Consider the following 26880-nt stretch of genomic DNA (forward strand, 5'->3'; position numbering starts at 1 on the left):
AAAAGAATTTCAAAGAAACCACAAAACACACACACATACACCACACAAAAAATGAAGATATGCTTGATACGACGGCAAATCCATTAAAGGAATTTGGCAACCACCCACCAACCCATCAATAAGCTGTAGTGTATTCCCGCACCCAAGGGGAATACATCAATTGCTTGAATGGCATCACTAATCGCCTGGATAGAATGTGTTTTTGTCGGTTTCTTTTCTCGTGGTTGTTGTGGTGTTAAATGGGGAAAAATTACATTTTTTATTTGGCCAATTGATGAAGGGGGAAACAAATTGGGAAGGTATATTGGTCTTGGTGGGATGTTAATTTATTAATCCTTAATTTTAAATGATTTATTGGACTGTCTGGAAGGAAGAAATTATTGATTTTGTAGAAGCTACACATACCCCTTTAGTTGAAGGCTTCGGAACGAATACATTCACACTAATACTTCCCCCAACAGGCAATCGATACTATTCCATATAGAATAGTTGAATAGTCGATAATATTCTTGGGTCTCCCCCAAGAGGCCATCGATACTGTTCTATATAGAATAGCTGAATGATCGATACTATTCTATATAGAATCGATACTACATAGAAAAATTGAAGGCTACCCTTCCAGAGGCCATCTATGCTATTAAATAAATGTTGAACGCCTCCTGTTAAAGGCCATCGATACAATTCTATATATAACAGGTGAAGGCCTCTCTATGAGGACATCGTTGCTATAATATTTAGACCCTTCACCACACTGTGGTATAAGGTATTATGTCTTAGTGCATGTTTTAAATACGTGTTATGTTTAAAACACGCAAAAATATACAATATAGATCCAAGGTTCCTTTGCATAGAATCGATTTCAGAGTCGATTTATGAAAATCCTTCAGTTAGTACGTCCTGCCCATCTTAAATTGAAAACAAAGCACAGGTCGCATTCTGATCCGATTTGAATGAAATTTTGGACAGGTCACTTTTTGACTCCAGGACGAACCCTATTGAATTTGGAGAAGTGGATTTAGATATCTATATATATTTCCGTCCGATTTCACCTAAATCGTGGGCCCAATTTTCATCGATTGTCCAATTAAGACAAAATTTTGCACAGCGTACTGAATTCATTAAATTTAATCTTAGATATAGCTCCCATATATAGTTTCGTCTGATTTTATGTAAATGGTGCACCAAACGCCTAAGGTTTGTCCAATTGTGATAACATTTTGCATATTATTCTAAAACCAGCACAGGTTGAAGTACTTGAATTTTTGTGCAAATCAGTTCAGATTTAGACATAGCTCCCATATTTAGTTTCATCCGATTTTATGTAAATGGTGCACCAAACGCCTAAGGTGTGTCCGAATGAGACAAAATTTTGCTCAGCGTACTTAATTAATTCCAGAATGATGTTCGCGAAGTTTTGTGGAAATCGGTTCAGATTTAGATATAACTCCCATATATATTTTCATCCGATTTTATGTAAATGGTTCAACAAAGGCCCACAGTTTGTCCGATTGAGACAAAATTTTACACGTACTGATTTAGTCCGATTTTAAGCAAATGGTGCACCGAAACCCCTACATTTCTTTCGATTTATACAAAATTGTGTATTGCGCATTGAATTGAGCCACGAATGATGTGCCTCTAGTTTCGATGAAATCTGCTCTGATTTAGATATGGCTCCCATATACATTTTCGTCCGATTTTATGTAAATATATCTCTTTCGAATTGCACGAAATTCTGCATAACGTTTTGTCTAGAATGCTGTGCCCTAAGTTTCGTTGATATCGGTTCGGATCAATATATAGTTCCTATATTCTTCCGATTTTAGGTAAATGGTGCATCAATACCGATAATATGGTCAAATATGTTAGTATGGCCTAACTTGTGTCAAATTTTTGTTTGGAATCGGTTCGGATTTAAATACACTTGCCATATAAATTTCCGTCAGATTTTGTGCAAGTGATGTTCCAAACTCCCTATATTTCTTTCGATTTACAGGAAATCGTGCAAATTATGTTCCAAGCTTCGATGAAATTGGTTCAGATTTAGATATAGCTCCCACATACATATCTCATTCGATTTGCACGACATTTTGCATAACGTTCTGGATTTTGTCTAGAATGGTGTGCGCGAAATGTTGTTGATGTCGATTCATATTTAAATGTAGCTCCTACATATATCCGTCCGATTTTAAGTAAATGGTGCACCAATGACCCAAGATATTATCGATTGTCACAACATTTTGCAAAACTTACTGATTTTGTTATTGTCTTCACTTGTGTCAAGTTTTTTTTATTGAATCGGTTCGGATTTAGATATAGCACTTCTGTATTGATTTAAGTCGGTTTAGATGTAAATAATATTTAATATATATTTAAGTTCGTCCAATTTCATGTCAATGATCCTTCAAATATGTGACGCGATTTTTGAATATACCCCAAGTGGTGAAGGGTATCATACTTATAGGTGATGGTCTTTTAGAGAGACCATCGTTTTTATTTCATATAGAGTAGGCGTATGTATTGTTAAGATGTAATCGTTCGAATAGTTGGGAGCTTCCCTCTTGGGGAAGCCTTCAATTTTGTAGGCTTCCCAAAGCGACTGGCGATGATTTTATATGTAGAAATTTGGAAGACCTCCCCAAGAAGCTAGCGACGTATTATAGAATATTGTAAAACATGTAAAACATGTGAATGCAAATACAATTTGCTCCTTTTGACCTTTTCCATTCCCAAACTCAAAAAAGGCCAAAGAACTTCTTCACAAATTATTTTCCATTTTGTCTATTTTACATATCACACATCTCCCCGATAAAACCACACAAATATACATGTTCTCCTTCCAACATACAATAAAAAAGAACTCTCACATGATTGGTTTCCCCCCTTTGAACAATTGTACTTACCTCTTAACTAAAGCTTTATGTTGATTTTCTTGGCTGACAGCAATCATGGCATGTTTGCTGGTAGGAACTTCTTTTTGCCGTATGGTCCAGTAGCACGTGACATTTCTCGGATACATGCCAGGATAATTGGGACTTTGCAAACGGCATTTGTTGCGATAGCATTCATCGAATTGACGTGTACAATATGTGCCGGGCGTGACACGTCCCAGCTCCAAGGGCTTATCGGGCAAACCATATCTGTTGCAAGAAGAAATGAAAGAAAGAAATTCCAAATGTCAATATCCAATGGGAACATGAAAATAAACATGTAATAGGTTTTAAGAAAAGTACACCAGATATTTTGTCAAGTTTTACACAATTTGGTACATAGACCGGGTTGGCATACGTATTGTTGATGTGCATAATGAATGTGAAATGCAAACAGGTAGTAGCAGTATTCCAAGAATGTTGAAAGGTAACCACAGACTTGCAATTTGTTTGGAATTTGTCATGGAAGGAGTTGGCTGCTTTGTCAACAGCATCATGACAAATTCAATGATATTAAATTTTGGGTTATAAATAATATTTAAATGGTATAAATTTTCAAATAATTTATTAAACACCAATCATTTTTACGGTGCTGTTTAAATACAATATATTACCTTTGTGCCTTATAAATAGACTCATGGCATACATAATTTGTATTTATTATAGCAGGTGTTGGTATGATTAATATTTAGGCATGCGACAATTTTTATTTAAATTTCCATTAACAAATGTGGTTTTTATTGCAAGAAATGCTATAAATAATAAATTATTATTATGTTGTTCGCTGTTGAAATTAATTGGAATTTATGGAATAAATTCGTGGAATGCCAGAACAAAAGTAATATATTATTTTAAATTTTGTGGTAAATATTTTGTTTTTTAAGTTTATTGAAATTTAAAATTCTCTGGATCATAACTACAACATGTTTAATGTAGATTATTTGGGAAAAATATTTATTTATTCTGATATAAATTGGAAGTCTACATTTAAATAATTTATCAATATGCTTTTAAGCCAGATCATCTATAGAGTTTCTAACTGGGTTTTATATAATAAGGTGTAACGTTCAGCTGCCACACGAACCAATAAACACACCCACACACAAAAGTGCAAAATTTGATGTAATATCAGGAAGGTTATTTTGTATTACGAATAATTTACAATATGAATTCCAATTTGAGGAAAAAATGGCTCTTGCGTCTGGGTACCTCCTAAATATTATCCAGAACTGACCAAAGGTTAATTTTCGTTGATGCATTGAAGATAGGCTAGGTATCTCGGGCTGATTATATTGAAAGCGAAAGCAGTTATTATACCTTCCACCACAAGTCCGTATATGTGTTAAGATGATACTTAAGATAAAGTTTTGAAATTTTTCACATACCTTGATATTATTTCAAGGATGTTTGGGAAGCCCTCGTATAACGGAATCCCTAATCTTCGCTATTTTGAAATTGTTGGACACGATTTTTAATCTCATCAGCTGTGATTTGGCATTTTCGCTTCTTAATAGGAATAAAATGTTCCTACTAAAAAATTATCTATATTGATCCGCATTAAATGACAGGTCCAATATAATATACGCTTGAAATGGCAAATTCATTGCAATCCATCAATAGGCTGAGGTGCACTCCTGTACCCACGGGGAATACAACAATTTGCTAGAATTTATTGTTTGTTGCTTTTTTGTCGTGGTGGTTGTGGTTTTAAATCTGGAAAATTACATCCATAGTATTCTATAAAAACCAGTGAGGAAAGTAGTGAAGTCGGACTGGACCGACTATATGATACCCTTCACAACATTGGGTATATTCTATATATGTATCCTAAAAGACGTCGCCTTTACTTAGGAACAGTGGCATGAAATTCAACAGTGACATGAATTGGTCCGACTAATGTCAATCCATTCACATCCCATTCTGCAAACTATGCTAAATATAAATTCATTCGGACAGATTTAGAGTCGTTTGCGTACAATGGTACAAATTTATATAAATCGGTTTAAAGCTAACTTGTCACACGCTATTCGGTATGCTGAGCTGTTCACATTTTAATCTCAATCAGATACCCTTTGATTAACATGAAGTCGGTCGAAAATATTTGGAAACTATGTCCGCATATGCACCAATTTCCACGAAACGTAAAAACCCCATTCTAGTCTCAATTTGATACGTTTTACAAAATTTCGTGTCAATCGGACAAACATTAGGAGTTTAAAAATGTTATTTCAATTGGCCCAGCTTTGAGCATTTAGTGCACCATTTACTTAAAATCGGACAAAAACATATATAACAGCTATATGTAAATCTGAAACGATTTCAAAAAAAACTTGACACAAATAAGGATATATTAATTTGATATATATAGATATATAATTTGGCCAAACATCGGAAAAAATGTATGGGAGCTACATTAAAATCAGAACCGATTTGCACGAAACTGAGCACACTTTATTCTAGTCTTTATTCAGTACGCTATGCCAAATTTCGTGAAAATCAAAAGAAATGTAGGGGCTTTAGAGCAAAATTAACATAAAATCGGACGAAAATATATATGGGAGCTATATCCGATTTTCACGAAACTTTCCGCACATCATTATAGACTCATGTCAGTACGCTATCCCAAATTTCGTGGAAATCGCAAGATATGTAGAGGCTTTGGTGCACCATTTACATTAAATCGGACGAAAATACATATGAGGGCTATATCTAAAACTGAACAAGATTTTCACGAAACTTAACACACATCATTCTGGACTTATTTCAGTACGCTATGCCAAACTTTGTGCAAATCGAAAGAAATATATATATATATATATATATATATATAAATATATAGGCTTTTGTCCACCATTTATATAAAATCGGATGAAAATATATGTCGGAGCTATAACAGGAGCCTTCAATACAGAACGAGGATTTAGACAAGGTGACAGTTTGTCGTGCAATCTTTTTAACATCCTGTTGGAAAAGGTCATACGAGATGCAAAGGTGAACAGATGACATCGATATAATGGGTCGAACATTGCGAGCGGTAACAGCCACCTTTGAACAAATTGAAAAGGAGTCTGCCAAAGTGGGTCTTACAGTAAATGGTATCACCGCGCAAGACGTCCGGTGGACTCGGACAAACTGAGGAACTTGAGAACTACAGCTTCGAGGTAGTTAAAAACTTTATATACCGCCATAAATAAAACGAATGACATCAGTTATGAAATTCGGAGAAGGATTGTGGTGGCCAACAGATGCTACTAAGTAAGCAGTTTAGAAACAATGCCACCTCCCGCCAGACCAAACTCACACTTTACAAGACGCTGATACTACCAGTGCTGCTGTATGGATCTGAAGCATGGGCAGCTCTTGGGGTGTTTGAAAGAAAAATTCTCCGAAAGATCTACGGGCCGATCTGCGTCGACGGTGAATATCGGCGTCGAATGAACCACGAGCTTAACAATTTATACGAGGACATTGGCATAGTCAGTCGTACTGAGCTGCAGCGACTACGGTGGCTAGGCCATGTTGTGCGGATGAATAAGAATGCCCCAGCTCAAAAGGCATATAAAAACTAGTCTGATGGAACGTGGAACGTGGTCTTCCAAATTGGTGGATTTGCGCACAAGACCGACGCGCTTGGAAATCTTTTTTAAACTCGGCTTATGGAACAACAGTTCTGTAACAAGCCAGCTAAGTAAGTAATATCAAAATCTGAACCGATTTTCACCAATTTCAATAGGGTTCGTCCTTGGGCCAAATAAATGGGCTGTTCCAAATTTAATCTCATTCGGATCATAAATGCGACCTGTTTACAATTTAACATCAACAGACGGACTGGTGGACATGTATAAATCGAATCAGAAAGCGATTCAATGCATATTCACAAAAACAGCCATATATATTTTCTTTTTGCCTGCTACAAACATATGCACAAAGACATAATACCTTGTACCACAGTGTGGTGCAGGGTATACACATTTACGTATAAATCCTAAATCCGTGTACATAAAGCAATATATGTACAATTTAAAGGTCAACCACTAACCTTGGATATACTATCAACTACTCCGGTCTATGTCCTCCAGGAATAAATATATAGGCCATTGAAAACAAATTTTGTAAAAGTTAGGGTCCATTTGACCCGCTAAATATTGGCCGGTCTTCATTAAAACAGGTATGCTTATTCTTGGTCAGATTCCCTTCCTGGAGTTAAATGTTCACGATTTTATGTATTTGGTCCATTTCATACCCTAAATATTAACCCATTTTTACCGAAAACATTGGCCGGAACCGGTCCTATATGCAACATTTCGTGAAGATTGTTCCATAGCTTTGGCCTGTATGGTGTTTACAAATTTTATAATGCTTAAAGTATGCAATATTTCGCGGCAAACACTTGGGGCTGCACAAAGCTATACTACCCTGACAACATAGTTGTTTAGGATATAAAAACTACCATTTTGTCTATTTGTATGCATCAATTTGCTGTTTAATTTATCTTAAATGAACTTAAATTAAATTATTGTGAAAATTTGAAATACCTAATGAAATGAATTTCATTTGAAAATATGTATGAAGGATATTTTTGCGAGGACGCAGCCAATTTATCCAACACACTCTTTCGAGCAAAATCAAAAATTTACTAAAGTGCACATTTTTGTTAAGAATCATATTACTCATTGAGGTACCGAAACGTAAAATGTCCGCACTTTCAATTGAAATTATGTGGCTGAAATCTTCAATATATTTAAGTTAAGAAAAACCATATGATTATTAGTGGCACCAATGTCGTTACTTCATAATATTCCTAACTGGATACCGTAGCGTATGTAGATTTATATAAAAAGGCTTTCACTATTCGATTTTTCTAAATGAAATAAATGCACTAAGAATTACGATTTAAAAACACATGTCTTAATATTTATGTATGTATCTCTTGACAGATATCTAACAATTTCCTTCCTTACATAAGTGTCATGCATTTCCAACTGTCAGAATATTGATATCAGCTTTATATCATTCCATTATAAATGAAATTTCATAATCTAAGTTGTAAAACATCATTTCATAGATTCTATTTTCTTATTCATCATATATTTAATTTCAGTATCCAAAGTTGTTGCTCTATATATCAACAATAATATTTATTTTATGATGGAAATTTATTGTGGTAATATTTCTTCAGGACTAATACAATATTTTTTGTTTAGCTCAACCATAAAAATAAGAGCATTTTCTGAAGTGTAAAGAAAAAAAAAACACCAAGAGAGTATAAAGAGACGTGTGGTGTTTAATAGAGCTGATAGTGTAAACTATAAATATTTACTCGAGTTTATATGTTTTAAAAAATAATATCAACAAATATATGAACTTTACGATACATGTTTATTATAGAAAATCCATTAAGATATTGAGTTGAATATTACACTGTGCGACACGAAAATTTTTCAGGGGTTCTAATGTACCAAATCTGTTTAGTTGGAGTCCCAGGACCACGAAAATAAGTTTGGATTTTCTAGGTCACTTCGAAAATTCATTTTATAATGGTAAATATAGAGAAAAACGTGGTTTCATAGATTTTCAATTTGAAACTTGAATAACTTATTTACTTTATAACGGATTTATATTATTCTTTTTTTCTTTCGAAGAGTACAATTTTTCCTTTCAAACAAGATATATATTTGGTAAATCGGTTGAGGATTGGCTGAGTTACAGCGGTTGAAATGTGAAAAAATACGCATAAAATGACAAAATTTATTTTTGTTCGGACTGTACGATGAAATTATATATCAAGCCATATAAGTTTTATTATATTACGGGAAAGAAAATTAAATTAGCTTTCGAAAATGATAAAAATCAAAAAAATCGGTTAAAAAATGGATGACATACACATTTTTGTATTGATTCTATGCATATTCTCTAAAGGAAATATGGGTTTCTCGTTTCCTTTTGCCTGTTACAAACATAACGGTTTGTAACAGGAAACGATACAGACCCGTATTTCCTTTAGAGAATATGCATAGAATCAATACAAAAATGTGTATGTCATCCATTTTTTAACCGATTTTTTTGATTTTTATCATTTTCGAAAGCTAATTTAATTTTCTTTCCCGTAATATAATAAAACTTATATGGCTTGATATCATAATTTCATCGTACAGTCCGAAGAAAAATACATTTTGTCATTTTATGCGTATTTTTTCACATTTCAGCCGCTGTAACTCAGCCAATCATCAACCGATTTACCAAATATATATCTTGTTTGAAAGTAAAAATTGTACTCTTCGAAGGAAAAAAAGAATAATATAAATCCGTTATAAAGTAAATAAGTTATTCAAGTTTCAAATTGAAAATCCATGAAACCACGTTTTTCTCTATATTTACCGTTATAAAATGAATTTTCGAAGTGACCCAGAAAAATCAAAGGTATTTTCGTGGTCCAGGGACTCCAACTAAACAAATTTGGTACATTAGAACCCCTGAAATTTTTTTTTTTGTTATTTTGTAGCACAGTGTTATTGAACCTTGTGGATAGAAGTATTGTTTGGAAATATTTTTATACCCTTCACCACACTGTGGTACAGGGTATTATGTCTTTGTGCATATGTTTGTAACAGGCAAAAGGAAACAAGAATATGCATAGACTCACTTTCTGAGTCGCTTTATGCATGTCCGTCCGTCCGTCCGTCTGTATATGTCAAAGTACAGGTCGTATTTATGATCCGATTTAAATGAAATTTGGCACAAGTCACTTATTTGGCCCAACCCTATTGAAATTCAAGAAAATCGGTTCAGATTTACATATAGCTCCCATATATATTTTCGTCCGATTTAAGGTAAATGGGGCACCATAGTCCCTATAAATCTTTCGAAATTTTGAATAGAGTTCTGAATTAGGTCCAGATTGAAGTATGCGATGTTTTGTTGGAGTCGGTTCAGATTTAAATATAGCTCCCATATATATTTTCGTCCGATTTTATGTTAATGGCACACCGAGGAGTCTATGTTCTATATTCACGAAATTTTGCAGCGTGTATTAAATTTAGTCTAGAATGAAATGGTGCACCAAACTCTCAATATTAGTACGTTTGAGACAAAATTTTGCAGACAGTATTGAATTAGGTCTGGATTGATGTATATACTTTTGTCCCTTTTAATGCAAATGGTGCAAATGAAGGAGCCTATTTCTGTTCGCTTTGCTTGAAGACGTTTCTGTTCAAATATAGCTTCCATATATAATTTCATCTGATTTCATCAAAATGATGTACGAAATAATAAAAGTTTGGCCGCTTAGGACGAATTAGTGCACAACGTTTCAAATGGAACCTAGAATAACGTGTATTGGATTTTGTGTCGAGATACATTTTGGATAGCGCACTGAGATGCAGCATATTGTTGCTCAAATACGTCCATTTATATATAGCACCACATATATTTTGTTCGATTTCATACAAATTTTCATAAATTTCAGAATGGTAATTTCGTCCCATTCAATTTCAATGCCCGCTCAAAGATGCTATGTCTATTCTGTCTACAGGATATTGTACATGTGAACATCTTTTGAATGTACCCTAAGTGGTGAAGGGTATCATATAGTCGGCCTGCCCGACTTTTGAAATTTCTTTACTGGTTGGGAATTCAAAATGCCAAAGAAGTGAAGATTTGGTTGGAGAATTTGACAACAGCGATAAAACTACTTCAAACAATAATTTGGTGCCAATTTTCTGCAAGCGTGCTTTTTTACCAGTGAGAAACCAAAATGAAAATATGCTATTGAAAATATGTGATTTAACAACTTGGCTGATCTGTTTCCAATACCTAACTTCAGTAATGTTACTAGTACCCTATATACTTTTTTTGTGAAATTCCGAAAACGAAACATTGTGATATTAAAGCATAAAACCAACTTTGATATATATTTTTACGGGAAAATATCGATCTGGAAGGCCTACACATACCGACCGTAATAAATGTGAATATATCGTTGCAAGTGAAAATAAATCTTTGAGAATAATATTAGACTTCCCGGCAACATTTCGTGACCCAGTAATAAATGAGTTTCAAGAGAATATAAATTCCACACTTGAAGAAATATGAACAAATAAAAATCTTATGTTTAATGTATGAAACTTTAGTACATTTCTTATGTTGCAAATGAATACACACATTCAAAACAAAAACCTTAATAAATTTCTAAGGACAACAGTAAGGAAAATAAATAAAACCTTACACATATGTATGTATGTATGTACCTATGCATGTGATGTACATTCATAAAACAACTGTGACACAACACTGACATATCTTCAGGAAAGCAAAACAAATGTAAGGAGTTTGAGAACAAAAATGAGAACAACTCTTAATAAAACTAAATAAACACAAACACACACAAACAAAGAAGTGTTCACTTAAACGGAGAGTGTTGATGATGGAGTGCTATAAGAAAAAGGAAAAAACCAACGATGTCACAATGACAAAAAAACTCTAACTAAAAGAAAATGAGAGTATTTAGAAAATAAAGCAACATCATTGTTGTTAAATGAACAGGAAAACAGAAAGTAAAACAAATGAATAATAAAATAGAAAAAGAGACTGTATCAAAAAAATCCTGAGAAAAAAAATTAGAAAAAAAGTAAAGCATACACAACAAAGTGTTAATTTGAATATGAACAGCAGCAGCAACAACAATAACAACAACTAAATAAAACACCAATACAAATAATAACAACAATAACTATAAAACTTAACAAAAAATAGAGTAGAAAAAAATTATATAGAAGTGACAAGTAGCTAGGCAGCAGGCAGTCCAATAGATAAGAGAATATAAACTAACAGACATTCAGACGGATGTTTGCCTGGACAGATAGTCTTGGAAAAGTTGGACATGAAGAACAATGTTTTTTATTTGTTTTTAGTTTTTTTCTCACAAAAAAATAAAATATAGAAGAAAGTTTAACAAATGGCTAGCATTCAAGTACCAACAATCCACTCGAGTGAAAGGCAAACAAAGGCGTCAAACGAACCGTAACAAAACAGACTTGAGGAGACATTGGACAGGACTAGAAAAGATAAAGTTGTAGTTGTTTTATTTATTCATTTACTTTAAATATCAAGCAGGGCTTAGTTATGAGGGAGGGAAGGAATGCTGTGTATACAGAAGGAAGGAAAAGCAGTGGAAAAACCGAGTGAATGGCAATGACGGTTGAAATTAAATATAAATTGTCTTTCATTAATTTGTGTTTTATTTATTTAAAGCTTAATTATCAAATTGGTAAATTACAGCATTAAATATATTGTTTAAATAATAATGGGAAATTATAAAAAATGTCCACTATTGTCCATAATCGTCAAAATTTCCAACGGAAAATTTTTAAATTTTAGGTTGAAATATTAAATTCAAGCCCTAAAATTTAGAAAAATTGTGGATAACTACCATTGTGGAATGCGTTTATGACAGTGCTGTGGACTCGGCCAATTTTACTGGAGTTAAGGTCGGAAAATATAACCCACAATAAAAATAAAATCCTAGAAAACATGAAAAATAATTTTTTGCAAGAGATGACAGAACTTCTAGAAATAGTTGTTGAGTAAAATTCTAGGTCTATTTTTCAATGACCATCGAACTCACGAGAGAAGTGTGCAATATATCGGTCCACATGGTGGCATGCAAACTTTTCGATATTTTGAACCTCATATTCCCATTTTTATACCAAAGTGGCATAACCTCCTAGACGAAAATATCCACATAAGGCTGCCGCTAGATTTTGGTTATTTTGAAGGTTCCACACACATTTTAATTGTAATTTATCATAATTTTAAAACAAATTTCGTAATTTTAAACCGCATAAAATGGTACCCCAACTTCCAGTTGAATCATCTCAAATTAAGAATTTTGGGTTCTCATTGGGTGGAAACTCTTCTTGCTAAAAAGTATCAACATCGATCAGATTTAATCTGCATTGTGGTATCATCGGGATCTTTTTGTATAATAAATTTTCTTTATGGAAAATTTAATTTCCCATAATGTTGACTACTAAAAGGGTGGCAAATTTTTCTACCAAAAAGTATAAATATCCGTCGATCATTGAGAATCCAAACCCTTTATAGTTTATAGGAATTGTGAAGGTCCTATGCGTATTTTTCAACCAAATAGGCAATATTTTAACATTTATATATATTTTAACATTTAACATCACAGTTAGTCAGTACTTCTAGAAAACGCATCTACGTAATTCTATGCTCCATTTTGTACGTTGTGCAAAATTGGTTGTCAATCTGACTAACATGAGGAGTTTGATGCCCAATTTACTTGAAATCGGGCGAAAATATATATGGAAGCTCTATCCAAATATTTCAAACCAACTTGTCACAGGTTAGGTTATACTAATTTCAGAACGTTTTGTTCCTATTGGTTCCTTGGTGCGTCAATTACTTAAAATCAATCTATAATAAAAGGGAACTACATCTAAATCTGGACCGATTTTCACGAAACAAGGCAGACATCACTCTAGGCTCAATTCAGTACGTTATGCCAAATTTCGTGCAAATCGAAGGATATATAGGGACTTTGGTGCACCATTTACATGAAATCGAATGAAACTATATATGGGAGCTATATCTAAATCTTGACCGATTTTCAGGAAACTTGGCAGACATTATTATAGGCTAAATTCAGTACGTTATGTCACATTTCGTGCAAATCGAAAGATATATAGGGACTTTGGGGCACCATTTACATGAAATCGGACGAAACTATATATGGGAGCTATCTCTAAATCTGGACCGATATTCTCGAAACTTGGAAGACATCACTCTAGGCTCAATTCAGCACGTTATGCCCAATTTCGTGCAAATCTCAAGATATATGTGGACTTTGGTAAACCATTTACATGAAATCGAACGAAATTATATATGGGAGCTATATCTAAATCTGGACCGATTTTCTCGAAACTTGGCAGATATCACTCTAGGCTCAATTCAGCACGATATGCGAAATTTCGTATAAATCGAAAGATATATAGCGACTTAGGTGCACCATTTACATGAAATCGGACGAAACTATATATGGGAGCTATATCTAAATCTGGACCGATTTTCACGAAACTTGGCAGACATCATTATAGGCTCAATTCAGTACGTTATGCCGAGCAAATCGAAAGATATATAGGGACTTTGGGGCACCATTTACATGAAATCGGACGAAACTATATATGGGAACTATATTTAAATCTGAACCGATTTTCTCGAAACTTGGCAGATATCACTCTAGGCTCAATTCAGCACGTTATGCCAGATTTCGTATAAATCGAAAGATATATAGCGAAGTGAAAAAGCGTTAAGTTTGTTGGGGCCGAACTTTGTATACCCCCCACAATAGGTATATTAACAGTTACTTGAAATGAAAATATAGGAACATATCAAAAAGTATACCTTTACCCACAATTCTACAATTAGAACCCAAAATGCCAAATTGCAGTCAATTTGCTTGGAAAATCTCTCTATAATTCCCAAAATACCGAGTATTTGGGAATACCGTTATATGGAAGCTGCTCTGAAACTTGGATTAATATTAATAATTTCTGGTACAGAGATGTTAGAAAACGGTTAGAAAACGTGTCCAAAATTCCGTAAATCGACGTAGAATTTTTTCTGGTGGGATGAATATATAAACATTTTTCTTTGACCTTTTAGTGGTGTAATGCTCAAAATCCCAAGATTATTGGGTTCCTGACCCATAGTGCAGTGTATGCAGTGAGCAAAATTTTTGGTATAACCTTCATATAACGTCGTGAAGGTTGTTTTTAAATATTTTCGACATATTTTCCAACCAAATTTGCTGTTGCCGATTGGTTTCCAAATTAACCCACATTTAGAAACGTCTTTAAAATTAAATGTTATTATACCTATGGTGGAACCTCTATACGGTCCTTTTATTGGTACTCTCTTGAAAATCCGAGTGATTATATGGACTCTCCGGTGTCTATGTTGAAGTGGACATATGGCAAATATTGGTTCGGGAATAGGAACTAAAAGCATATGCAATCGTTTGCTACAGGCTACACCACTATATTTACCGGAAGAACTTTCTCATTTTGTTTGCATGTGAATAGGACATTCTTATTACATTTGAAATCAGTAAGCTTATTTAGTTTATTTATAATTTCAGAATAAATAAGAAAATATACATTTAGACATTTAAGATTCCGAACAAATAAAGCAAATATCCCCCATAAAATTAAAACAATTCATTATTTCAATTATTATACCAACCTCGGTATAACAATCAAAGTGTCAACATTAGAAATATGTGGAACACAACACATGGAATACGTAGTGTTAGTAAGTAGTAACAACATATTGTTAGTTCCTGGAGTAGAACAACTACAACAACAATAAAAATACATCAACCAAATAAAACAGCCGCAAGAACTTCACTACATTAAATGTAAATAAAGGCAACACTCTACTGTTATGACTGCTGCTCCTGCTGACGTTGTTGCTGTTGTTGTTCCCGTTCTTGTCACTCTTGGCGTCTGTGTAAGTGAAAACAACAACCGCACTGAGGAAAAATTCCAACAATAACTGCATAAAATGACATTTGAACGAATTTGACACATACTCACTCCAGTGGCATACACACTAGTATGTGTGTGAACAAATATGCATGTGTGGTTATAAAATTGAATTGTAGGTTGTGTGAGTAAGTGTGTGTGAATGTATCTATGTGTGTCCATTACATGTATATTTAAAAACAACACTCTGCAATGGGAAAACAATTTTTACTTGTATTATTTTGTTTTGATTTTTATAGTATTTGAGTTCCTGTTCCAATTTACAACTGATATGGTACTACCACTGCCATCACGATTGGACTCTGACCGCGGCTGGAGAAGAGTGATGTGGAAATATGTTATATGTCCGCAGGCAAAGTCATAGACATAGAGGGTGAACGGACGGAGTGTGAAATGAGAGAAAGACTGACATTTGGGTTGCCAGTATTATGACAGATGTTTATGCTATGTCATTATTTGTGGCATATATTGCATAGTGGTCTATATTCACACACACACACACACACACACACACACTCAAATGCACATAAATATTTAGGAAAAATGAAATGCTGTGTGAATGATTTTTTGTGTGAAAATCAGAAATAAGAAATTCATTGTTGTGGTAAAGTAAAGAATTTGAAATTTGTGTTGAATAATTTGTTGGTATTGTTATAAACGATATGTAATCCGATTTTATTTATGTATATATTGTGTGTGTCATTGTGTTGAAAACATTTATTTGCGATCTCCAAATAAAATGAATGCATTTCTACTGAAGATAAATTAAATAACATTAATTATATATATTCATTGAGTATTTTATATAGGACTCCAATATTAGTTTGTTTCTGATTTGAGGCCAAGAAATCTAAACCACAAAGGTATAAATAATCATAGGTACCATAGGTCCATCATAGGTATATTGACAGTTACTTTAAATTAAAGTTCAAACCTCACGTGGAACTATACTACAACGATTCAGTTTGGGAAGTATGGCACTCCCGATGTAATCAGAAATTGGGTTAAATTTTTATATAATGCATATTAAATTATGTGAAACATAAAATTAAAGACGCCTTTTGTGTCAGATTTCCTTAAATTTTCAGAATATGGTATTGACATTTTTTGTAATGAAACCGCGACGCACAAGAATTGCCTTAATGGAGGATATTTCAAATAAACTTAAAACTCCAAAACTTAACGATATTGATAACGGATTGATATTGATAACACTTGGTAGGATGAAACACCAGTCTAATATATATGTATATATATATAGGAGGTATTATATGAGGGCTATGATTATATGTGCGCCGAAATAGTTCAATATCGAGCCTGACCTTTTAGTTTTGTATCTCGATACCCAACGAAGGTCGTATGATTACAAAAGATGTACAGACGTATGGAAAAGGTTAAATCGTTGTAGAATTCCATAATTTGTCTTAAGTTCGACCGGATCAAACTTTTTATACCCTCCGCCACCTAGAGTGCATTAAAAATTCCATAAATCGGTCGAGACCTTTATATGGGTACTATGTTATTGCATTATGTGGTAGTAGTATGTCATGTTATGACGAAACAATATTCGAAATTACAGACACAGAGGTTGCAAACCTGGGGTAGGAACTTCAAGATACCGAGAATGAAACGGGACACTTTTGTAAGGGGGTTATTTTAAAATATTAACCTATATTGAACTATTACTGGAACAAAAACTTTTTTATTTACCAGGATTCCGATATTCGGAAAATTGGGCGGTGCTATATACAAACGCGGAACTATATAGACATTTTTCCACAAGCATGTGTTTTAGCCTCCAATATCCCGGAATGACAAATTACAGCCACTACAAATGGAAAAGCCCTCAAAATACTGGCAATGGGCGCTACCCTTATATGACCTATGCAGATAATTTTTGATGGAGAAGATTTCTACTCAAAACTTATCGAAAATGTAAATTACTGCCGATTTCATTGAAATACGTGGCCAAACTCTCTAAAATACCGAAATATGGAATGTAGCGTTATATGGTATTATTGATAATGTTTGGCAGGGAGATTAAATACCCAATTATAAATTACAGCCAATTAAGTGTTGGGGGTTACTGTTATATGGAAGCTATCTGGAAACTCGGGCCAATATTGAAAAACGTATCTAAAAGCTTCAAAATATTGGAGATTGGGAGGTATCAACATATGGGGGCTACTCCGAAACATAGGCCAATATAACTAATTATATTCTTTTCCACACTGTGGTACAGGGTATTATATATCTGTGCATATATTTGTAACAGACAAAAGGAAACGAGTTAGACACATGGTTCCTTTTGAGGATATGCATAGAGTAACTTTCTGAGTCGATTTATTCATGTCCGCAAGCCTGTCCATGTTAAATTGTAACCAAGTACTTTTCGCTTTTATTATCCGAATCTCTTATAAGTTGGAAAATATTTCGTCTTTCGTAGATCTAGGAGTAATATTAAACTGAGGAATAATCTCCATATAGAGTCTTGCATTAATAAAGCAAAATCTTTATTAGGATTCATTACGCGCTGAATTTGATGATCCTTACGTTATAAAACGCATATTTATTACTTTAGTTCGACCAATACTAGAGTATGACCGTACTACCCGTAACTTTATCCCAATAAATTTACCGCTCGTAAGATCTAATTATGAAGCTAGTAGTCCAATGCGAACTTTGTGTGAAATATTTTACAATATATAGTAGCTTATCACTGACTGAACCATTAGACATAATAAAAAAATGCATTTGCGTATGTAGCTGATTGCCAGATGTGTACTTCTTGAAATATTCAGTCGAAATTTTGAACAATATACTAGTCTAAACTAACGTTTATTATGTTTCATTGAAATCGAATCAGATATAGATATATCTCCCATTATATTTTCGACAGATTTTTGTCAATGGCACATCAATTGTACTAATGTGCATCAAAGATCCTACGATTGTCCGATTTTTTCACATTATTCTGAATTGAGCCTGGATGATGTATGTTAAGTTTCGTTTAAATCGGTTCAGATTTGGAAATGGCGCTAATCTATATATTTGACCGATTTTATCTAAATGGTGGGCTAAATACCCAAACTTTGCCCGATTTTCATGACATCTTGCACAGCGTAGCTAAATGAGCCTAAGTTCAAATCGGTTTAGATTTAGCTCCCATATATACCTTTATCCGATTTCATAAAATTGTGCAACAAATACCAACGTTATTTCGATTAAAACGAAATTTTGTGTGGGTCTGATCAATTGATACAAACATCTAGGACAATCCTAAACCAATGTGTACCACATTTGATTAAAATCGGTACTCATTTGCATAAAGCTCCTAATTCCCATTACTCACATTTCAAAAAAAAAAAAATAAATAAATAAATAATTTTATCTTATTGATGCAAACGTATACAAAATGTTATGATTTAGACCGAAACATTACAGTTCAGTAAATATTTTTTGATATCTCTCAAAAACTTCCATAGAGAGAAAACCAGTGAGCGGAGCAGTATAGTCGGACAAGGCCAATCATACGATACCCTACACAACTACCACGGAACTCAAATTTTCTGCGGATGTTTATTCCGAGCCTGGGCAATATTTCGTGATATTTTTACCCTCTTGCCCGATTAGAGGTAAACAGCACCTCTTCCTCACACTGACATATTTTCCAAATATTACGAGTATTCAGTACAGCTACTGTCTAGATTTCCTTCACCGTGGGTTGTGTTGTGATGTTCGGCTTTCATTTGTTGTCTATAGATCGACTCGAAAACAACACAAAAAACCAGTGTGGTAATAGGTTACTAAATAATATATGAAAACGTAAGCACCTGTAAATATTTAAGTGTAACTCCCACATCCGAGTACCTACGACAATATAATTGGTATCAATTTAAAGGTCAACCACTTCTCTTGGATATACTATCAATTTCTCGGGTCTATGTCCTTCAGAATTAAATATATATGCTATAGAATACAAATTTTGTCATTTTTTACACAAATGTCAGGGTCCATTTGACCCGGTAAATATTGACCGATCCTTATAAAAACAGGCATGCTTATTCTTTGGCCCGATCCCCTTCTCCATGCAAAAATTCGCGGTGTTTGGGCCATAATTGCGGCCTCTGGAGCGACCAGAAAAACCGACAAAAATAAAGTTTTTGGTCCATTTCATCCCCTAAATATTAACCGATCTTTTCCAAATAATAGGGGTCTTCATTGGCCATAACCCATCCTACATGCAAAATTTCGTGAAAATTGATTCATAACTGTGGCCTGTATCGTGTTTACAAATTATAATGGACAGACGGACGGACGGACACACATGTCTAGATCGACTCAGCTAGTCGAGATATGACGATCGGTATACTTAAAGGTGGGTCTAGGACCAATATTTCGAGGCATTACAAACTTTTGGGGCTGCACAAAGCTATAATACCCTGACAACATAGTTGTAGTATAAAAATCGTTTTTCGAAATCGATATATAAATAATTTTGTTCGATTTTATACAAATGGTACGCAAACGATCCTCATTACGCCCGGACAGGAATATGCAGATAGACAGCGGAATGTCATATGTACATCGGGATGGACTAAAATCGGATGGACCGAAATCTTTTGAGATGGCATTTGTTATGCTTGATTTGTAAAGGGTATCATGTAGTCGGTCCCGTCCGACTTTACTACTTTCCTTACCGGACAACCCAAAATATCAAATATTAACTAATTAGATTGAAAACGTGCCAAAAAGGCTAAAAATACCGAATTTTAGGGATTACAAACGACATCTTGAACTGTCATCCTTTATAGGTGTTGCAAGCGAAATGACGCAATTAGTATGCCCACATTTTTTGTTAGATTACATTGTAATAGACCCGCAATTAGATAAACATTTTACAACACTCAATCTATTATTAGCATTTCTCTTTGTGTCATGGGAATTTAAATTATCCACAAAAAGTCTCATTTCTTTGCGCATCAGCTTTAAATTGCCATATATGTATGTACATTTTTTTTGTTTTGTTCAACAAACAAATTTTCTTAACAATAAACTTGATATCCCAAAGAAGCAGCAATAGCAAATGAATAAATAAAATGTTTACACTGTCACCTACTAGACCTCCCCCCTCCACACACACACACACACACAAAACCCACTCTCCTCCCATGTTCCCACACTGGGATATTGACAATTTTATCTCAAACAATTCAACAATGTGAATGCAATGGAAAACTTTAACAAGTATTCAATTCTCCCGTGTCCTTGTATCGTATGTTTTTTCTGCTTCTTCCTCCTCGTTTTTTTTCAATACTGATGATCCAAGCAAAAGTAATTCAAACTTCCAACACATATTGGGAGGATACAATTTTCTTGATACGCTGCTAGGTGTTGGATACAACAATACATCCATACACACATATATTTCCATAGCAATGAATTTTGCCAGTATGGCTGGATTATCTTTCGATTCTTTTATTCTCCGTTTTCAACATTTTATTCACATTTCATTCAATATCTCGTTATTTTATATATGTTAAATTTGTTCTTTTTCTGATATTTTCGCTTTTCACTACCTTTTTGTTCAATTTTTTCTTTTTTTTTTTTTTGTTCGCTTACCTGACAACAGCATCCGATTGACTTATAAATTTATATCTTATGCTAAATTCAAATGGCTTTTCTTCTTGAATATTTCGGGGTGGATGGAACACCTGTAAAGGTAAAAGAAAATGCAAAAAGTGTGAGAGCGAGAGAAATAAGTTGAGAAAAAATGTAATAAATAAAACAAAAACTTTGCCATGAATTTCATTCAATAGATTTGTGTAAAGATAAAACAGAAGAATGTGCAATGTCAGTTATTCTGTCTGTCTGTCTATCGGCATGTCTGTCGGTCTGTCTACCTGCCTTGAACTGCAAACTTGTCAACTTAGCAAAAACCAAATGTTCAATTTTGTTCTTACGTTTTTTTTGTGTGTCTCCTCTTTCATCTTGAACATCTGTAGTTTGCTTGTGCTTTACGATTTTGTAACAGCTAAACTTGAAAAGATTTCTCAGCAAAAGATTAAACGAAAAGTAGAAGCAACAAAAATTGCATAAACAATATTTTACCAATGCAATTTATTAAAGAGCACTTCCAATTGCTATTAATGCCGACGATCACTACACCATTTTCACGGAAACATATAAAGGACCTTAGCTGTGATCCGATTTAAACAAAATTTAACACCCTTCATTCTGAATGCTATTCAGTACACTTTACTATATTTGTTGTTAATCAGATAGGTTTTGGGTCTTTGATATCTCATAGAAGTAAAATTGTCCAAAAAATGGTAGCACGTCATTCTAGGATGAATTTCCTTCGCTGTTCGTTGCAAGGGGACAAATCGAGAGTATTTGGAGCACAATTAACATGTAATAGGCCGATAATATAAATGGGAGCTATATCTAAATATAAATGGATTTTTATCAAAAGACAATACACATCATTCTAGCCTTAAGGCGGTGGACGATGTAAATGTTCGAGGCAACTTTACAAAATACCAAAATGATAGGTACCATCTTCGATGTGAAAAGTTTGAATGTCCCGTTTATGAAAAACGAGATCTACAAATTTCTAAAATTTTGAGCCTTTGGAAGGTAGACCTTTACTTAAAATTGGGTGAATTATTATGATGTACAAAGTCTGAATGAAATCGGTTACTCCAAATTTAGAAATGTTGTAAAGTTCGGCCAGCTTAAACTTTTTACACTCTCCACCATGAGGTGGTTATTCAAACTAGCTGATCGGCTCTTACAAAAGAAAACCAGTAAGGAAAGTAGTAAAGTCGGACTGGGCCGACTATATGATACCCTTTACCACTTTGGGTATATTCTACATATGTATCCGAAAAGGTGTCGCCTTTCTTAAGGAATTTTGACATGAAATTGAACGAACTTAAATATGTGATTTTTATGTCTTTCTGGAACCTATGCTAAATTTCATTTCATTTGGGCAAGTTTAAAGTCGTTTGGGCACTGTGTAAAGCGATTTAAAGCAAACTTGACACACGCTATTCGGTATGCTGCACTGTTTAAAATTTAATCTCAATCAGACACTATTGATTATATGGTGTACAATTAACATAAATAAGTCGAAATTATATATGGAAGCTACGATATATCCATATCTGAACCGATTTGAAGAAAACTTGCCAGTGATTAATTTATATTAATTTCAGTGCATTGTTTCAATCGGCCTAGCTGTGAATCTTCAGTGCACGATTTACTTAAATAAAATAAAATAAATAAATTCTTCACTGAATTTAGTACGATATACCAAAATTCATGCCAATCAAAAAATTAGAAGGGACTGTGGTGCACCATTTACCTAAAATCGGGCGAAACTATATATGGGAGTTTTATCTAAATCTGAACCTATTTTCATCAAACTTAGCACACATCGTTCTAGACCTAATTCAATAGGCTATACCAAATTTCGTGCAAATCGAAAGATATATAGGGAATTTGGTTGACCATTTACATAAAATATGGGGGAAAACTATATATGGGAGCTATATCTAAATCTGAACGGATTTTCACGAAATGATTTTCATGGACTTTGGTGCACCATTTACCTAAAATCGGGCGAAACTATATATGGGAGCTATATCCAAATCTGAACCGATTTTCACGAAACTTAGCACACATCATTCTAGACCTAATTCAGTAGGTTATACCAAATTTCGTGCAAATCGTAAGATATATAGGGACTTTGGTACCCCATTTACATAAAATCGGACGAAACTATAAATGGAAGCTATATCAAAATCTGAACCGATTTTCTCCAATTTCAATAGGGTTCGTCCTTGGGCCAAATAAGTGGCATGTGCCAAATTTCATCCAAATCGGATCATAAATGCGACCTGTACTTTGTTAACAAAAATACATGGACGGACGGACATGCATAAATCGACTCAGAAAGTGATTCTATGCATATTCTCAAAAGGAACCATGGGTTTTTCTCGATTATTTTTGCCTGTTACAAACATATGCACAAAGACATAATACCCGAATTACATACACTCAGGTTGGACTAAAACCTTGAACATATCAAAATAAGGCGTCTGAAAAGGATGTCTACAATCCACAAGATGTCTGCAATCTACAAATCACGTGATTTGCTTTCAAAATTCATTAAGTCGATCGGGAGATTTATATGGGGAATATGTTATTTCCTAGTGTGGTTGTACCGAATACCGAAAAAGGGGGTGCATCTTTTATGTGAGGATTATATCAAAAATTGTATCTACATAGTGAATTCTCCGTAAAAAATTTGTCCAATGGGGAAATCTGTAAAATAAAGGGGGCAATATAAACATATGGACTTATTTTGATCATTATACCCTTCACCACACTGTGGCGCAGGGTATTATGTCATTGTACATATATTTATAACAAGTAAAAGGAATTGAGATAGATCCATGGTTCCTTTTGGAAATATGCTTAGAATCACTTTCTAAGTCGATATATGTATGTCTGTCCGTCCGTCCGTACGTCCATGTATTTTTGTGAACAAAGTACAGGTCGCATTTGTGATCCGATTTGGATGAAATTTGGCACAGTTAACTTATTTGGCCCAAGGACGAAAATCGGTTCAGATTTATATATAGCTGCAATATATACTTTCATCCGATTTTATGTAAATGGTGCATTGGTCCGATTGAGACAAAATTTTGCACAGAGTACTGAATTAGGTTCCGATCGATGTATACCAAGTTTTCTTGAGATTGGTTCAGATTTTGATATAGTTTCTTCTGATTTTATGTAAATGGAACATCATACTGCCAATATTTGTTCGATTGAGACAGAGTTTTGCAAAGCAAACTGAAATTATTGCATTTTGACGCCCGCGAAATTTTGTTGAAATCCTTTCAGACGTTTCAGGTTTAGATAAAGCTTCCATATATATTTTCATCCGACTTCATCAAAATGATCTACAAAATAACTTAAGTTTGTCCGCTTAGGACGAATTGGTACTTGGCGTTTTTTGGCGAATTAATTTTTCAAGTCACTGTAACCGAACTATTTAATATACATTTTATGGGGGTCTCTCTAAATCACTGTGAGCAGAAATCTCCAAGTTATATCTAAATTGATTGGGATACTTAATTGAAATCTCAAAAATTGAGAGTATAAGGTAATACCAGAATTTGGACCAATAATATCTTCGCTATATAACGATATTATTTCGAATAACTGCGAGCATGAAGAATATCTTATATGTTATACTGAATCTTTAAATATTAAAAAAAAAAATTCCCACGAAATAAGTTTGGATTTATGCAGCTTGTTCTTCTTAATTATATTTTTTAAGAAAAATTATTTGTTACAAAAATATTTGCTTTCTATAATTGTTATATCTTCGCTATATAGCGATATTATTTCGAGGAACACCAAGCATGAAAAATAACTAATATGTTATACTGAATCTAAAAATATCGATTCAATTCCCATGAAATGAATTGGAATTTATGCGAATTAATCCAATTCAATGCTAACTTGTTTTCTTAATCAATTTTAAGGGAAATTTCATGTTACAAAAATATTTGATATCTATAATTAATTTGCTTATTCGTATTGATTTCGTTCTTACATATAGACTTGTATAGATTGAAATATAGTTTTACCATGAAATTTTATTGAAATGCTTACAACGAAAATATATTTTCTTTCCTTTTGGCAATGGTGTTTTCATAACTACAACGGCAACAACACCAAAAACGATATATATAATCAAAATCCCTTGCCTCATTTTTCCAAAAAATACAAAAAACACAAGAAAACAAATGAAATATGCAATTCATATGAATTGTTAGTTTTCAATAACAAATGTTGCAGAAAGATAAGAGAAAGTGCAATTTATGTAATTTTAATAAATTCTGCATTTCAAGTTGATTTCGTTTTCAAGTTATGTTTTATTTTCTCCTCGATGTAGTTGCTGTTGTTGTTAGTGTTTTCTTCTTGTTTTTCATTTTATCTGTTCTGCAATCCGTTCGTAGAATATAGTTGCATCCTTCCGTTGTGTGTTGGATACTCTAGAATTTATGGAGTTTTTGTTGTTGCTGTTGTAGTTTCTTAAAAACGAACATGGGGCGTGTAATGCAATACTCGAAGGGGAGGTTGCTGTTAGCAGCATCATCAGCACAGAAACAGATGCCCTGATATGTAAATAATGTGCAAAGCTTTTACACTTTTCGTTAAAAAATAAATTTTGCAAAATCTTTATAATGCTGACATAGTAAAATAACTCAAAATAAAAGGATCGCAATATGAAGATAAGTCGATAATTTGGATGGGAGATATTTAACTAATTAAACCAGTAAGGAAAGTAGTAAAGTCGGACTGGGCCGACTATATGATACCCTTCACCACTTTGGGGATATTCTACATATGTTATCTGCAGATGTCGTATTTTCGAAGGATCATTGACATGAAATTGAACGAACTTAAAAATGCTTTATCTATAAGTAAACCGACTAACATCAATAATTACACATGTCATTCTGCAATATATCCCATACTTTGTAAATAGATTTTAAGCAAACTTTACGCACGCTATTTGATATGTTTAACTGTTTAAAATGTAATATCAATCAGGCACCCATTGATTATTTGGCTTACAATCAACATGAATAGGTTGAAATTATATATGGAAGCTATGCTATATCTAAATCTGAAACAATTTCAAGGAAACTAGCCGAGATTAATTTATACTAATTTCAGTACGTTTTGCCAATCGGCCTACCTATGGGTCTTTAGTACACCATTTATTTAAAATCGGACCAAAGTATATATAGGAGTTATATGTAAATCTGGACCAATTTCAAGTAACTTCAGTACATTGTACAAAATTATGTGCGGTTCGGCCAATCTCTGGGTCTTTAGTGCACAATTTACATTAAATCGGACGACAATATATATATTGGAGCTATATCTAAATCTGAACCGATTTTCAAGAAATTTGGCACACGTCATTCTAGACTTAATTCAGTACGCTGTGCCAAATTTCATGCCAATCGAAACGTATGTAGGGACTTTGGTGCACCATTTACATAAAATCGGACAAAACTATATATAGGAGCTATATCTAAATCTTAGCCGATTTTCACGAAACTTAGCACACATCATTCTGGACCTAATTCATTACTTTATGCCAAATTTCGTGCAAATCGTAAGATATATAAGGACTCTGATGCCACATTTACATAAAATCGGACAAAACTATATATAGGAGCTATATCTAAATCTGGACCGATTTTCACGAAATTTGGCACACATTATTCTGGACCTAATTCAGTACCCTATGTTAAATTTCGTGCAAATCGAATGATATATAGGGGATT

The 26880-nt window shown here is 33.7% G+C and overlaps 1 protein-coding gene across 1 annotated transcript in view; it reads right to left on the minus strand.

Annotated features, from left to right (window-relative positions):
- The window catches only part of LOC133321770 (uncharacterized), a gene marked incomplete at its 5' end in the record, with an annotated part of 41975 nt that extends 20765 nt beyond the window's left edge, over nt 1-21210 (minus strand). The window contains 2 exons of the mRNA XM_061530846.1: nt 2904-3140; nt 21119-21210. Of these exons, the coding sequence (XP_061386830.1) occupies nt 2904-3140; nt 21119-21210 (329 nt within the window). The remainder of the gene's footprint in view (nt 1-2903; nt 3141-21118) is intronic.
- Nucleotides 21211-26880: the final 5670 nt, after the last annotated feature.

The sequence above is a fragment of the Musca vetustissima genome, unplaced genomic scaffold (assembly GCF_032173495.1).
Source record: "Musca vetustissima isolate MV318-11 ecotype Yass unplaced genomic scaffold, APGP_CSIRO_Mvet_v1 utg489, whole genome shotgun sequence".
Lineage (NCBI taxonomy): Eukaryota > Metazoa > Arthropoda > Insecta > Diptera > Muscidae > Musca > Musca vetustissima.